Here is a 16,303-nt window from a genome sequence, read left to right as displayed (position 1 = left end):
GAGGAGTGGCTGGTGGGTTTGAACCGCCAGTCGTCTGGTTAGCAGGCAAGTGTCTTAGCCACTATGCTACCAGAGCTATAGAACATGTAATTTTCAGTCCTCTCATTTTAATATTTCATCTAATTGATTGAATTAACATTAAGTATACAAATTGGTACTTTATCTTTTATGATATAAAATAAACATTATGATGAACCAGAGAGCCAGAGGTGAGGATTCTTATATAACCTAGATTTATGTCACTGATGAGAGAAAAAATTAAAATTATTTGAAATTATTTGGTATTTGACAAGTCTGTGGAGATTGAGAAACTAGTTTTTTCCCCCCATTTTAACTTGTGTCAGCTTGGAATGTGGCAATGTGACATGATTCTGTTGTGTCAATCTTAATTCCTCTCAGGAAAATATATCTTTTGTTAAAAATTTTTTTGTCAAATGCAGTCCATGAAACAAGCCCTCAAATGTTGATGAAACTGTGATAATTTAACTCTTTACTTCTGTTTAAGGGCATCATGCCAACTAACTCCAGATAAAACATGAATAGTATTCTTTGTTTGTATTGATTCTGGGACAAATGACTGAGAATTTGGCCACTTCCTTCACTGCCACTGCAAGGCTTTTGCATTACAGATTTCTAGAATCATTCATGCTAACCTGGATACTTTCAGATTTGTACCTTGTAATGGCTCTTGGGTTTGCAGAAGTGATTCGGTCTTTGTACTTTTGTTGTTATGTGCCTTTAAGTCGGCTCCGACTCATAGCAACCCCTCCTTGAGTTGCCGAGGGAGTATCACTACTGAAGTAGATTGCCCAGTCTTCCTTCCCAGGAGTGGCTGGTAGGTTTGAACTGCCAGCCTTCTGGTTAGCAGTCAAGTGCCTTAGGCACTATGCTACCAGAGTCTTTGTACTTTATATGTATCTAATTTGAGAAAACAATCTACAGAAAGGGTTTTTACTGCCTTCTTAAACAAGTTTTATGACCACTGCATTTTCCATATTAGTTTAATTTTGTTGTTGTTCAGTCTTTAGGCTATGCAGTAATGATCACATTTACATAAATTAAAATTTACTTGAATACCTCACATTTGCCTCTTTTTTGTTGCTCTTAATGATTGAATCCTGATCTTTTGAATGTTGACTTATTGAGGTCTTTTTCTTTAATAATATGTTTTTCATTCTTTAAATAGGAATGGATTGTAATTGGGCAAGTTGATATGGAAGCTTTAGTGGAAAAACATCTTTTCACTGTACACGATTGGGAAAAGAATTTTAAAGCACTGAAAATAAAAGGGAAAGAAGTAGAACGACTTCCAAGGTACTGAAGGTTGATATAGTACTTATGCACCATAAGAGTTTTTGCCATTGGATTGTAAGGGTGCTATCTACTTAGTGGTATTGAAGTCAAGCTAGCTTTTTACCTCCTTTAGAACTCAGGACTCTTGAGAGCTAGCTTATCAGAACAATGCAGAGAATAAAAGTTTCTCTTTTAGTGCCTCTGCTGCCTGACAACCACTTGGGTAGAATAGACTGGGGAAAGAAGCTTCTATACAGATATGGTGTGAGGATGTAATATTGATATGCATGCTTATAGTCCAAGAATGGCTGGAAGCCACTGGAGAGAACATGCTAGAGGATATAAAGCTAATGATATTTGACTTTGCTTTTATACTGCTCTCAGATGCTCTGGTTGCATAGTGCTTAAGGCATCTGACTGCTAACCAGAAGGTTGGTGGTTCAAATCCACCGCTCACTCTGTGGAGCAAAACTGGGCAATCTACTTCTGTAAAGATGTGCTGCCTCACAAACCCAAAGGGGTCAATATGAGTTGGAATTGACTTGACAGCAGTGGGTTTGGTTTTTATACTGCTCTACTACTTTTCAGAATGCCCTGGGAGGCACATACCATATTATTACTTCTAGCTATTGCCATAAAGGTGGATGAAACCCTCTGAGGGGTCATCTCATAGTCCAGCTACTTGAGAATAAATCCCCTTGCTATCTGAGATTCTTATCACTGGAAGTACTCTTTGCAATATGTTCCATGGAAAGCCTTGTTTAAATGTGCATATATTACCTATAAAGGATCATATCACTTTTATCCATTTGCTCATTCTTTCAACAAATATTTGGTGAACATTTATAACATGAAAACTTTTGCTTTGGGGAGTATTCAGGAATTCTAGTGATGCAGTGTTTATAGCATTAGGCTGCTAATCAAAAGATTGGCAGTTCTAACCCACCAACTGCTCCATGGGAGAAAGATGGGGCAGATTGCTTCTGTAAAGATTTACACCCTTGGAAACACTATGAGGTAGTTCTACTGTGTCATATAGGGTCATTATGAGTCAGAATCGACTTGATGGCTGGGGTATTTTTATCAATGAAAAAGACATAATACCTGAAGTCAAGTCATTTACTCTCTGGTAGTGCAATAAAATAAGTGTATTTGATGATTAAAGCAAGTACTGGCATAAAGAAAGTGGGCTACATTGCTCTTCACAAAGATCTTATTATTTCATACTCTTACTTATTGTGCTGAGAGTTGTCTGTTCACACGCTTGAAGATAAAACTGAACAATTCATTAAATTTTTGTTAATTTGATTTGTATAAAATAGTATCATTGTTTTAATAACCTGTATTCACTTTCTGTCTGTCTCTGTTTTTTTTCCTTTATTGTTATGATTCGTGTTTTGGCTGTAACATAGTGAGCTTATTTTATAAATTTTTAACTCAGTAAATTATATGCTGTGACAAGTAACACATCTAAATATTTAGATAAATTCATTTTGATACCCTAGTAATTCATAATGTGGTGACTTTTTAAAAAAGATAATTCACTAGTTTCCTTAAAATTGTAGTTTTACAATGAAATAAGTTTTCAATGAAAAATTTCAAAATAGTGCATGTGAATCTATTGTTTTAAATGAATATTCATGTGCTTAAAGATCACAATAATACTTAGACTATAAAATATATTATTTAAAATCACTGTAATATTGTGATGAGGTTGTTTTCCTCTAATTAATCTTTTTCATCTCAAAAAATGTCCATTGGCATTTTCAGTGTTGTCAAAGTGGATTGTTTAAATATCAACTGCAACCCTGTGAAGACTGTGATTGATGATCTTATCCAGAAGTTATTTGATATACTAGTTCTTTCTTTGAGGAAATCCATCCAGGGTAAAGACATTTTTTGTTTTCTTATTTTATTTTTATCTAATTTTACATAGAGGGGCTTTGATGTTTATGAAATATGAATCCCAATGATGATTAAATCAGAACTTAACTAGAAGGTATTATGAAGTAAAGTTTGCTTAAAATGATAATTTTAATAAGGTAAGAAATTCTGTGTTCATCCCTAAGAAATCTAAAAATTGAAGACATCCTATTTGCAATCTGAGCTAGTATCACTTATTGTATGTGTTATTGACAAAGGTAGATAATTCTGGTATAATATAGTTTTCCTTATTTCTTTAAAGGACAGTGCCGCTTTCTGAAATCCCACACTGTTTCCTTTCTTCCAGTTTTTAAAACTGAAATGTTTTAGCATATTAAAAACTAAAAACGAGTTCCTAATTTTTAGTAAAATTTACTAAAAAAGTATAAGTTTTGATTTTTTTTTCTTTAAAATGTTTAAGTACAAAGTAAAACAACTGAACTTTGATAGAAAAATACTTTCTTTGCTCATTCCACATTCTGAAATTTTGTTGTATGAAAGCAAATGATAAGATTTTCCGTATTTTATTACTTCTGTAGGAACTCTGGGGGTGCAGTGGTTAAGACATTTGGCTACTAACCAAAAGTTTGGGGATTTAAACCCACTAGCTGCTCCATGGGAGAAAGATGCTTCCATAAAGATTTACAGCCTTGGAAACCCTATGGGTCAGTTCTACTCTGCCCTGTAAGGTGACTATGACTCAGAATTGACTCAATGGCAGTAGATTTTGTGTTTTTGGAATATGCTTTGGTTTACAAATGATATAATTTAATCATTTTTTGGTTAAAATTTTTTTATTTTTGATATAATATTTTTGCTGGTAATAATATTTCTTATATTTCAATGTTGCCCACTCAGCTCATCTACATGAAATTGATACATTTGTCACTGAAGCTATGGAAGTCTTAACAATTATGCCCCAGTCTGTGGAAGAAATAGGTGATGCAAATTTACAATATAGTAAGCTACAAGAACGGAAGCCAGAGGTGAGAATAATCAAAATAATTATTATTATTTGCATTGTACTAGAAATATTTAAATTACGTGATTTTTTAGAGGTAATAAATGATCTCAATAATAGAAAGGAATCCATATGATCTGACCCAACTGGTCAGTTCATGATTATATTCTTAATGCTGTGCTGATACAATGAAACGGTAACAAAAATGCTTATTAGTATCTTTAGAAATATTTGCAATCTATTTTGTGACGTTGTTGTTATGTGCTGTCGAGTCGGACCCGACTCATAGCGACCCCTCCTTGGGTTTCTTAGGTGGGTGACATAGCATACTAGAATAAGACTAAACTTAAATATCTATACTGTTAGTAATTACACCCTTTTATATGATAGGCTTAAAGGTAGAATGATAGTTTTAAAAATAAATGCTTAATTGAAGGAATTAACTAAAAAAGGAATGGTATTATAGGCTTTGATACTTAGCATAAACAGAGGAATTTATTTATTCAACAGATATTTATAGATCATCTGATAGTAGGCATTGTGCTAAAGATTGGAGTTACAGGTGTGAACAACCTCTGTTCTTAGGAATGTGCATATTTGTGTACGTGTGTGTGTGAGAGAGAAAGAGATAGAGAGGGAGCATCTTTGAATGGGCACAACTGGAAGATGTTACTTACCTCAGATTCTATGTAATCTGAGACCAGAAAGAAAAGACGGAGCTAACTATTCTAAAATTTGGGGACAGATTGTTCTAAGCAAATAAATTGAAAATACAGAGACTTTAAGATAAGAAAGAAGCTTGTTATGTTCAAGGAACAGATAGAAAGATGGTGACCAAAGAATTTATTGAGGAAAAAATGGTCTGAGGTAAAATTGGAAAGGTAGGCGAGGGCCAGATATAAAAATACTGTAAATAGTCATAAAGAGTTTGGATTTTATTCTCAGTGTAATAGAAGTGTGTAGTAGGTTTTAAGCACGGGAGTGACACAGTGTAGTTTATGTTTTGAAGTGTTAGCTCTGGCTGCTCTGTGGTGAATGGATTAGAAGGAGACAAAAGCAGAAGTCTAGTAGGCTATTGCAGTATGGCAGATTAGAGATAATGGGAATGTGGGTCATGTCATAGCAGTAGAGATGGAGATAACTGGAGAAATTGATGATACATGTTAAAGTTAGAACTAAGGAGATCTTTTAATACAATAGGCAGAAGGAGTTAGGGAAAGAGAAATGAAGATGTTTCTTAGTATTTTGGTCTAGCAGCTGAGAAGCTAACAGTACCATTTACTGAATTGAGAATGAGTAAGGTAGGAACATGATTGGAGAGTGGAAGTCATGGCATTGAGAAGTTGGATACAGATTATGAAATTTATGATAAAAGGAAAGACTACTGATAAAAATTTGGAAATTATCTTTATGTCCATGGTACTTAAAGCCATGAGATTGGATTACACCATCTAGTAGATATTAAACAGTAGCGGGTCTGGAGAATTCCAGGAACAGAGGCTGGAGAATTCCAATATTTTAAGGAAAAGCATAGAAGGAAGTAGCAAATAAGATGGAAAATTATTAGCTACTGAAGTGGGAGGAATATCATGAAATTGTAATATCACAAAAACTAAGAGAAGAGAAATATAAGTTGAATGTGGGGAACAATAAGTGTTAGGTATGATGAGATGAAGTACAGTGCTGTCAGTGATAATACCTATACACCTAAAGGAAAGACCAATTAATATGACTATTATTCAGATTTATGCATCAGCCACTAATATCACAGATGAAGAAATTTAAGATGTTTACCAACTTCTGCAATCTAAAGTTGATCAAGCATGCAATCAAGATGCATTGCTAACGACTGATGATTGGAATGTGAATGTTGGACACAAAGAAGGATTTGTAGCTAGAAAATATGGCCTTGGATATATGATGGCCTTGGATTATATGATACAATTTTGCAAGACCAACAAATTATACATTGCATGTACCTCTTTTCAACAACATAAACAACAACTATACATGTGGACCTTACCAGATAGAATACCCAGGAATCAAATTAACTCCATTTGTGGAAAGAGATGATGGAGAACTTCAAAATCATTAGTCAGAACAAGGCCAGGGGTCCACTGTGAAACAGATCATCAGTTGCTCATATGCAAGTTCAAGTTGAAACTGAGGAAAATTAAGACAAGTCCATGAGAGCCAAGTATGACCTTGACTGTATATTCCACTTGAATTTAGAGTCCATCTCAACAATAATGTTTGATACGTTGAACACTAACAACTGAAGACCAGAAGAGTTTTGGGATGACATCAAGGACATCATACATTAAGAAAATAAATGATCATTAAAAAGACAGGGAAGAAAGAAAAGGCCAACATGGATGTCAGAGGAGACTCTTAAACTTGCTCTTAAAGAGAGAATAGCTAAAGCAAATGGAAGAAATGAAGTAAAAGCTCAACAGAAGATTTCGAAGGGTGGCTCAAGAAGGCAAAATAAAGTACAATAATGAAATGTACAAACCTGGTGTTAGAAAATAAAAAGGGTAGAACACATTTAGTATTTACCAAGCTCAAAGAACTGAATAAAAAAAAAAATTAAGGTTCTAGTTGTAATACTGAAGATTCTATGGGCAAAATATTGAATGATGCAAGAAGCATCAAAAAAGATGGAAGGAATGCATGAGTCATTGTACCAAAAAGAATTGATCGGTGTTCAACCATTTCATTGTTAGATGTCATCAAGTCATCTCCGACTCATAGTGACCCTGTGTACAACAGAATGAAACACCACCTGGTCCTCTGCCAGCTGCACGATCAACCATTTCAAGAGGTAGTATTTGGTGAAGAACTGATGGTATTAAAGGAAGAATACAAGCTTCTCTGAAAGCATTGGTAAAAAACAAGGCTTTAGGAATTGACAGAATACCAATTGAGAAGTTTCAGCAAATGTTAACACTGGTCTATGCCAAGAAATTTTGAAGACAGCTACCTGGCCAACTGATTGAAAGAGATTTATATTTGTGTCCATTCCAAAAAAAGATGATCCAACAGAATGTGGAAATTATTGAACAATATCATTCATATCACATGCAAGTAAAATTTTGCTACAAAGAATTCAAAAACAGTTATAACAGTACATCAACAGGGAACTGCTAGAAATTCAAGCCACATTCAAAAGACAACATGGAATGAGGGATATCTTGCCGATGTCAGATGTATCTTGGCTAAATATAGTGAATACTAGAAATATGTTTACCTGTGTTTTATCAACGATGCAAAGGCATTTGACTGTCTGGATCATAAAAAAATTATGAATAACATGGTGAAAAATGGGCATTCCAGAACACTTAATTGTGCTCGTGCAGAACTTGTACATAGATCAAAAGGTAGTCATTCAAACAAAACTAGGGGCTACTGAATAGTTTAAAGTCAAGCAAGGTATGTGTCAGAGCTATAACCTTTCACTATACTTATTCAGTGTGTATGGTGAGTAAGTAATCCAAGAAGCTGGACTGTATGAAAAAGCATGTAGCATTAGGATTGAAGGAAGACTCATTAACAATCTGAGATGTGTAGATGACATGACTTTGCTTGCTTAAAGTGACAAAGACTTGAAGCACTATTTTATGAAATGCTTCAGTATGGATTGTACCTCAGTATGGGTTATACCTCAATATAAAGAGAAGAGAAAATCCTCACAACTGGAACAATAAGTAGTATTGTGATAAATGGAAAAAAGATTGAAATTGTCAAGAACTTCATTTTGGTTGGATCCACAGTCATTGCCCATGGAAGCAGCAGTCAAGAAATCAAAAGACATATTGTATTGCATCTGGAAAATCTGCTTCAAAAGACCTCTTTAAAATGTTAGCAAACAAAGATAACACTTTGAGGACTGAGGTCTGACTCAAGGAGTGGTATTTGCAGTCGTCATATACATGCAAAAGCTGAATAGTAAGTAAGGACATCTGAAGAAGAATTGATGTATTTGAATTATGGTACTGGTGAAGAATACTGAACATATCGTGGACTACTACAAGAATGGACACATCTATCTTGGAAGCAGTACAGCCAGAACACTCCTTAGAAGGATGGATGGCAAGATTTTGTCTCACATATGTTGGACATGTTGTTAGGAGGGATTGCCCTTACAGAAAGACATCATGGTTGGTACAGTAGATGGTCAGTGAAAAAGATGAAGACTGAACAAGATGGATTGACACAGTGGCTGCAACAGTGGGCTTAAACATAGCAACGACTGTGAGGAACTCACAGGAAGTCACAGTGTTTCATTCTGTTATATGTAACGTTAGTATGAGTCAGAACCACCTCAATGATAACTAACAACAACGTCAACAATAACAACATAATTAGATGGTAGTACATAAGGCAAAGAGTGGAATGAGATAAATATAAAGAACCAGGCAGGATCTAGGTTACATGAGCCACAGTATGGATCTTAGGCTTGATTCTGTGGGCACTGGGAATTCATTGCAGGGTTTTGAGCAGCAAGATGTCATAGATTTGTGTTTTGATGAGTCTGTCGGTATGTGGATTTGAGGCAGTAGGACTCGAGGCAGGTAGTCTAGAAAACTTTAATGTTTTCACCATAGGTTTTGTTCATCTGAGAGAAATTATTATCCTACTGTTTTTTTCCCTCTATTCTTAACTGATTTTCCTAGTACATCATGGCTTCTTAGTCTACCTTTTTGTTTATCAGATGGAACTGATCTTGCCTAGGAATTATAAACTGTTCATTGAGATATATTTGGATTTATTTTTATCAATTTCATTAGGTATACACAATGATTTTTTAAAAAATCTTTCAATGGATTTTACTGCTTTGTTGACTAGTTAAAGTACAGATATTATGTAGGACACTTTTTTTTTTTTTAACAGTTCTTTAAAATACTTAGAAGTAGTTCAAGTAGTTTAACACCTATTGACCTAGACTATTTAACAAACTGTACTTGGGGCTTTTGAGTTAGAAACCCTGAGTGTAGGGGGCTGATTTCACTTCTTCAGTTTTCTATGTATTTTTTTTTTTTCATGACTTTTCTTTTTCTGTTAAATAGGACAATTTAGTTAACTGTTAGATTATCTAATATTAACTGTTTTAGAAGCTTCTTTAGCATTTTGTTGTCAATGGACTGTTTATAAAGAACTCTATTTGCAACAGCTGTAATACTGACTATATGGATTCATAGTTTCACTGATAATCTCATATTACATCCCTCTTAGCTCTTTTAATAGCTGATGTTAATGTTTTAGTTGAGCCTGTGTATAATAAGTGAGCATTAGAAACTTTTAATTCAGGAATTTAATAAATTGTTTAAAAAGAAAAATCTTGATTTTTAAAAAAACAAATCATCAAATATTAAAATAAATGAAATGTTGAGAGATCTGATAAAAGAAGTTGTTTTTCACATATGTTACACTTTAACCTTTAGATTTTGCCCTTATTTCAAGAAGCTGAAGATAAAAACAGACTTTTACGAACTGTGGCAGGTGGAGGTTTAGAAGCAATTAGTAATCTGAAAGCTAAGTGGGATAAATTTGAATTGATGATGGAAAGTCACCAACTTATGATTAAAGATCAGGTAAGAACTTTTTAATGGTTTTGTTAAAATGGAAGCTTAGTTTTCTTTACTTAAAATTTCTTGCTTATCTTTATTCCTTAATAGTTTACATTTATAAGAAATTTTATATTGCTGATAAAACTGACCAGCCTTAGTACTCTTGTACTAATGACTGTTTCACATAGTTTTTCATTTCCTGCTATAGCAAGAAGAAAATAATCCCTTTGAATTTAAGTTTACTTCACACTTTCTTATTAATGGATTTATCTACTACGTACAGCTTAAATTGATTTCTGAAAGTCATATTCTTTCTTTAATTACTAAATTGATTAGGAAGTTGATTTGACTATTCTAATAGAGATCCTAGATAATAGTAGCTTCGACAGGTTTGTCTCAAGTTAGATTTCAAGCTGATACGGTGCCTCTCCTTTGCAACTTTGTTGGGAGACCAGGCTACTTCAATCTTGTTTCTTCACCATCCATCACTAAGGTATTGTCCAAGATTTATAACTACCACATTTACTTGCCACCTAATAGGGAGGTGGAAAAGATGAAGAGGAGGATACCACTCTACCTTTTAAGGGCACAGACTTGAGGATGTACACATCTATTGACCAGACTTGGGCATTTGGTTCCCTGGCTATATGGGAGACCAGAAAGTGCACTTCTCAGTTAAGCAGCTATATATTCCAGCTAGAAAAAGCAGAAGTCACTGAACAAATATTCTCCTATCATACCACCTTTGTTGATAGTTGTGGAGGATCTGTTAATCACATGAATGATTTTTTTAATGCTAATGTTTGAGGGTTATCTGTTACTCTAAATTTGAAGTCGAATTTATATCTTTGAATTATTTATTGCATTTAAAATCAATGGTTAAAATAAAAATAATCTTTAGAAAAGTTGACACTGGTATTTTTTCACTTTTAAAAAGAAAATTTAGATATGGAAATAAAGTGAGATTTTAATTCTGCATTAAATTATTTAAACTGTATTTGCTTATAGATCGAAGTAATGAAAGGAAATGTAAAATCACGTCTTCACATCTACTATCAAGAACTGGAAAAATTTAAAGCTCGTTGGGATCAACTGAAGCCTGGTGATGATGTCATTGAAACTGGGCAGCAAAATACTCTTGATAAAAGTGCAAAGTCAATAAAAGAGAAAAAAATTGAGTTTGATGAACTTGAAGACATAAGAAAAAAGCTAGTGTATGTTTTTTCTTTAAAACTGATAATGCTCATTTTTTTTAATTGTATATATATATTTTTTTAACCAATCTAGTATTTTCTTTCCTTTTTTTTTTTTGTAGTATTTTCTTTTGTCTCTTATTTTCATGTCTTCCCTTGGAAACTTCAGCAGTTTTTAAAATAGAAGATATTAATTAGTGCCCATTCTACTGCTTTCTTAAGGAGCTCTGGTGGCATAGTGCCTAAGGCATTTGGCTGCTAACCAGGAGATTGGTGGTTCAAACCTACCAGCTTCTCAGAAGGAAGATGGGGCAGTCTACTTCTGTAAAGATTTACAACCTTGGAAACCCGGTGGAGGTTGCTATGATTTGGAATCGACTTGATGGCAATGAGTTTTTTGGTCTACTGCTTTCTTAGGAGTTACAATTGGGTTATATAAATATATTAAGAGTAAGGCAAATTGTGGGAGCTCTGGTAGCATAGTGCCTAAGGCTTATGCTTACTGCTAACTGCTAACCAGAAAGTTGGCAGTTCAAACCCACCAGCCACTCCTCGGAAGGAAGGCTGGGCAATCTACTTCCATAGTGATACCGCCTCAGAAACCCAAGGAGGGGTCGCTATGAGTTGGGTTTGACTCAACGGCACATAACAACAACAACAACAACAAGGAAAATTGTTGGTTAGATATAGAAATAGAGTAGAAAATTAAATTTACTGAGAAGTTAAATTAAGGTATTTGGATACTTGCTTTTCATTATCTCATCCTGTTTTAAAATGGACTATATAAAATTTTTGAAAAAATTACTTTCAGAGTCTCTGAGGAAAAAAACCTAGTAATAAAATGAACAAATGAAAAAGAGATTTTGAAGAAAAATATATATTGTCAGTTTATCTCACAATAATATAAGGTATTAAATTCGAACATTGTTTTGTCTACTTAAGTTTGGTCTACTTAGGTAAATACTCCAAAATAATTGCTTTCATAGGTAGGTGAGGTCTTAGTATTATATTTATTAAATGACATTACACTTATTAGGTGAAAGATATGTTTGAGAAGTTTACCCTTTCAGCTAAGAAGATTATTCTCTTCTCAGATTAATCCATAGACTTCTACAACCCAGCATATTTATATATTCTACATACTAGATGACACAAATGGTTAAAGGCTGGCAGTTCCAACCCACCAGAGGTGTCTCAGAGGACAGTCCTAGCAATCTGCTTCCAAAAGTTCACAGCCTTAAAAACTGTGGAGCAGTTCTGTTCTATACACAAGGGGTCTCCCTAAGTTGGAACTGTTTAGGGAGAATATGCAACAGCACATATAAAGAATGCATGTTACATATTATACATACTAGATGACACACACACACACATTTATTTATGTATTACCAACACAATTTTGACTCTTGGAAAAAAATACATATTAATGAATTAGTAGAGTCCAGACCTAAGTAGGTAAAATAAAATTCTCACGTAAAGTTGGCGTTGTCCCCTACTGTCCACTTCCACTGTTAAATATATACATACTAGGAATGTAGTTAAACAACTTACTGGCATTTAACATTTTTCTTTTTTTAAAACAATCTAGTAATATTTCAATATTTATTTTTATAGTGATGATTGTCATCATTTTGGATTAGAAGAGCCCAACTTCTCCCTGGCATATAACATCTCTAAAGATATTGAGAGCTGTGCACAAATCTGGGCCCTTTATGAGGAATTTTATCAAGGATTTCAAGAAATGGCTAAAGAAGACTGGATTACTTTCCGGTTTGGTTCAAAAATAATATTTAGATTGTTATAACATAGTGATTTTTGGAATATGCATTTAAAGATGTGTTTCTGATATTTTACAGGACTAAGACATATCTATTTGAGGAATTTTTGATGGATTGGCATGACAGATTAAGGAAGGTTGAGGAACATTCAGTAATGACTGTGAAATTACAGTCAGAAGTTGACAAGTATAAAGTATGATTGTTTTATTTATTCTGCTAAATAAAAATTTTCAGCTTCTGTGTATCTTTTTATTATGTAATATAACTGAGCTTTTTTTTTCAATTTCTGTATTTTTCAATTAATATTCTATTACATGAAAAACTTAGGAGTATAGAATAAAGCATAGGAAGTAGAAGTGTATTTTTACCACCAATATGAAAGAACAGAAGAAATTTATGGTTAAAGTTTTAAATTAGCGTGTTTACAACCCTACTACAACATGAGTTATATCCTAGATTAATAAAAATAGAAATATTTTATGCCATGTTTTCAAACACATTAAACTGAAACTGAAAAGGGAAATCTGCATGTATCCATGAATAACAAAAAGTTTTGTGCAATTCTGATTAACAGTGTGATTTCCAGTTTGTTAAATAAAATAATGAAGTAATTAGTTAATTCATTAGTTAATGAAGTAATTAATAATTTAAATTTTGCAAGGTTATGAATACATGATTGCAAATACTTGTTTTCCATCTTTATTAACAGATGGCAATTCCTATCTTGAAGTATGTCAGAGGGGAGCATCTTTCTCCAGATCATTGGCTTGACCTTTTCCGCCTTCTTGGCCTTCCTAGGGGGACTAGTCTAGAGAAATTACTATTTGGAGATCTGCTCAGAGTAGCTAATACAATTGTAGCCAAAGCTTCAGATCTTAAAGTAAGTATCCTCTAAGTATGATCTTTGTTGGTATACAACTTTGCTTCCTATTTTGTTATTTTTTTAAAATAGTAAGTTAGATTGTTTTCTTCCCTTAAAGTAATGACAGTGTTCCATTATTATAGTATTCTCTCATTAGGAATACATCTGAATCTGTCTATCTCTGTGTATAGAAATATAGAAACAAATAATATTCCAAAAGAGAAGTATGAAATAAAAGAGTATCTTTTAAGTAGAGAATGTTTTTAATTAAAAATGAAATAAGTACAAATTATACTTTTAAAAATCATGTGGTATGTTATAAATTGAAGGGAGGGAATACATATATCTAGGAGCTCTGGTAGCATAGTGGCTAAGGCACTTGACTGCTAACCAGAGGCTGGCGGTTCAAACCCACCAGCCACTCCTTGGAAGGAAGATGGGGCAATCTACTTCCGTAGTGATACTGCCTTGGAAACCCAAGGAGGGGTCGCTATGAGTCGGGGCCGACTCGATGGCACATAACAACAACAACAACAGGGAACTAAATGGAGAACCAATTTATTGACCAGGTTGAGAAAGTTCTCCAGTAAAAGCAGATCTTTTCGCAACTCTGTCGTTAAGTGGCCAAATTCTCCTGTGTTGTGTTTTCTGGCCATTCAGTGTAACAACATAAGGACTAAATGTCAAATTATGTTGTTTTCTATCTAAAACATAAATCTTTACATTTGTCAATAATCCTGGAACATACTTAAGTAATTATGAAAAATTATAAAACATGACTTCTGTGGTGATTATTCTAACTGATAATCATTTTAGATGTATCAGAGTTTACAGTAAAATTTCTGCTCTTCCTCTCTAAAACATCTTGGCCTTTTGGTCTCCAAACCTTTAAATAAATCATTTTATGATGGATGCTTTGAATTTTGTGTTTCTCTTTTCTTTTGTAGAAGCAAAAAGAATAAGGCAGAACTTTGTATATGCTTTGGCAATGTGAACTAGATATACCTTGATACATTAGTGAGTAATTTTATTGGATTATGTGTAAAATATATCCACTTTTTAAAAATTTGCTTTATGGTGAAAAGCCAGAGTAAAGCATAGGAAGTAGAAGTATAAATGTCTGTCTTTTTCATAAGATACAGTTCTTACAATTTATATATATGTTACTGTTGAAATAATATGGATGTTTTGTGTTAAATAGGATTTAAATAGTCGGGCACAAGGTGAAGTTACTATCAGAGAAGCTTTACGTGAACTTGATCTCTGGGGAGTTGGAGCAGTATTTACATTGATTGATTATGAAGACAGCCAAAGTCGAACCATCAAACTGATTAAAGACTGGAAAGATATAGTGAATCAGGTTGGAGATAATAGATGCCTTCTTCAATCCTTAAAAGATTCTCCTTATTATAAAGGATTTGAAGATAAAGTATCAGTATGGGAAAGAAAACTTGCAGAGTTAGATGAGTACCTGCAGAATTTAAACCATATTCAAAGAAAGTGGGTATATTTGGAACCCATTTTTGGCCGTGGAGCATTGCCAAAGGAACAGACACGTTTCAACAGAGTTGATGAAGATTTTAGGTCAGTGCAACTATGTAAAATGGACATTTATGGAAGTGTTTTATTGATTCATATTCTGAGGTACTTATTACTGCTAACTACTTTTATGTCATTTGTGTATGGAACCTCTTTTCTCTATTGGGTCCTTCTAAGAAGCTATTTTCCCTCATTCATTCATTTACTTCTTGAATTGTTTGGTTGTTTTCTGTCTTTAGCACTCTACTTTAGTATATATACTTCCTAAAGTCGTAGTGCCTAAGGCACTTGACTGCTAACCAAAAGGCTGGTGGTTCAAATCCACCAACCACTCCTTGGAAGGAAGATGGGGCAATCTACTTCCGTAGTGATGCTGCCTCAGAAACCCAAGGAGGAATTGCTATGAGTCAGGTCTGACTTGACAGCACGTAACAACAGCAACACAATTTTTACCTTCATCATTTACCTTCCTGTTGTAAATTCAACAGACATTTTAAATTCCTCACTTTACTTCATCTATAACTAGTATTTAATAGAGTTAAGCAGTTCTTCTTTCTTACAAAGTCACTTTCATAGACATCTGTGTTTTTTTTTCCTTCCTATTCTGGTTCCTACTTCTAGGTTCTAGTCCTCAGCCCTCTAAACCTTTAGATGTAGGCATTCTTCTTTTCTCACTTTGTATTCTCTTCTTAAATGATCTGTACTTCACATTCAGCATCAGTTCTTTTATTTAACGAGATATCCTAAATGTGTATATATTTCTCTTCAGACCTTCAAATCTCCTCAACATCCTCAGTCAACATATGGAATCTGAATTGATGAGCTCCCCTCATTCCCTTTCTACAAATATTTTCCTTTTATTGATTGCTGTCTCAGTAAATGGTATCACCTGATGGCTGAAAGCAGAAACATAATGAACAGCTTAGACATCTCCCTCTTTCTCCACTTTCAAATCCATCAAGTTACCAAATTTTCTTGATTTTGACCTACTTCTTATATCTTGAACCAAATACCTTTTATATCTCTACATTTTCTATTCCAATGTATATTTGAACTACTGCAAATAGTAGTAGTTACTCTTCAGATTTGCTCTTGCCTTCTTCAATAATTCTTTCACATAATAACCAGAGTAATCTTAAAAATACAAATGTCATCACTTCTTTCCTTTTCTCCTTTAAGTACAA

General features: G+C 33.8%; 1 protein-coding gene across 1 annotated transcript in view; it reads left to right on the top strand.

The window, feature by feature from the left end:
- DYNC2H1 (dynein cytoplasmic 2 heavy chain 1) overlaps positions 1-16,303 on the top strand; it is a 505,271-nt gene that overhangs the window by 40,823 nt on the left and 448,145 nt on the right. The window contains exons 18-26 of the mRNA XM_007946035.1: positions 1,187-1,314; positions 3,064-3,179; positions 4,075-4,202; positions 9,622-9,771; positions 10,756-10,961; positions 12,555-12,710; positions 12,797-12,911; positions 13,428-13,598; positions 14,782-15,164. Of these exons, the coding sequence (XP_007944226.1) occupies positions 1,187-1,314; positions 3,064-3,179; positions 4,075-4,202; positions 9,622-9,771; positions 10,756-10,961; positions 12,555-12,710; positions 12,797-12,911; positions 13,428-13,598; positions 14,782-15,164 (1,553 nt within the window). The remainder of the gene's footprint in view (positions 1-1,186; positions 1,315-3,063; positions 3,180-4,074; positions 4,203-9,621; positions 9,772-10,755; positions 10,962-12,554; positions 12,711-12,796; positions 12,912-13,427; positions 13,599-14,781; positions 15,165-16,303) is intronic.

This window comes from Orycteropus afer, unplaced genomic scaffold, assembly GCF_000298275.1.
Source record: "Orycteropus afer afer isolate SDZICR_OR568_19922 unplaced genomic scaffold, OryAfe1.0 scaffold00147, whole genome shotgun sequence".
Lineage (NCBI taxonomy): Eukaryota > Metazoa > Chordata > Mammalia > Tubulidentata > Orycteropodidae > Orycteropus > Orycteropus afer.
The sequence above is the reverse complement of the archived record's forward strand: the minus strand, read 5'-3'. Positions and strand labels throughout refer to the sequence as shown.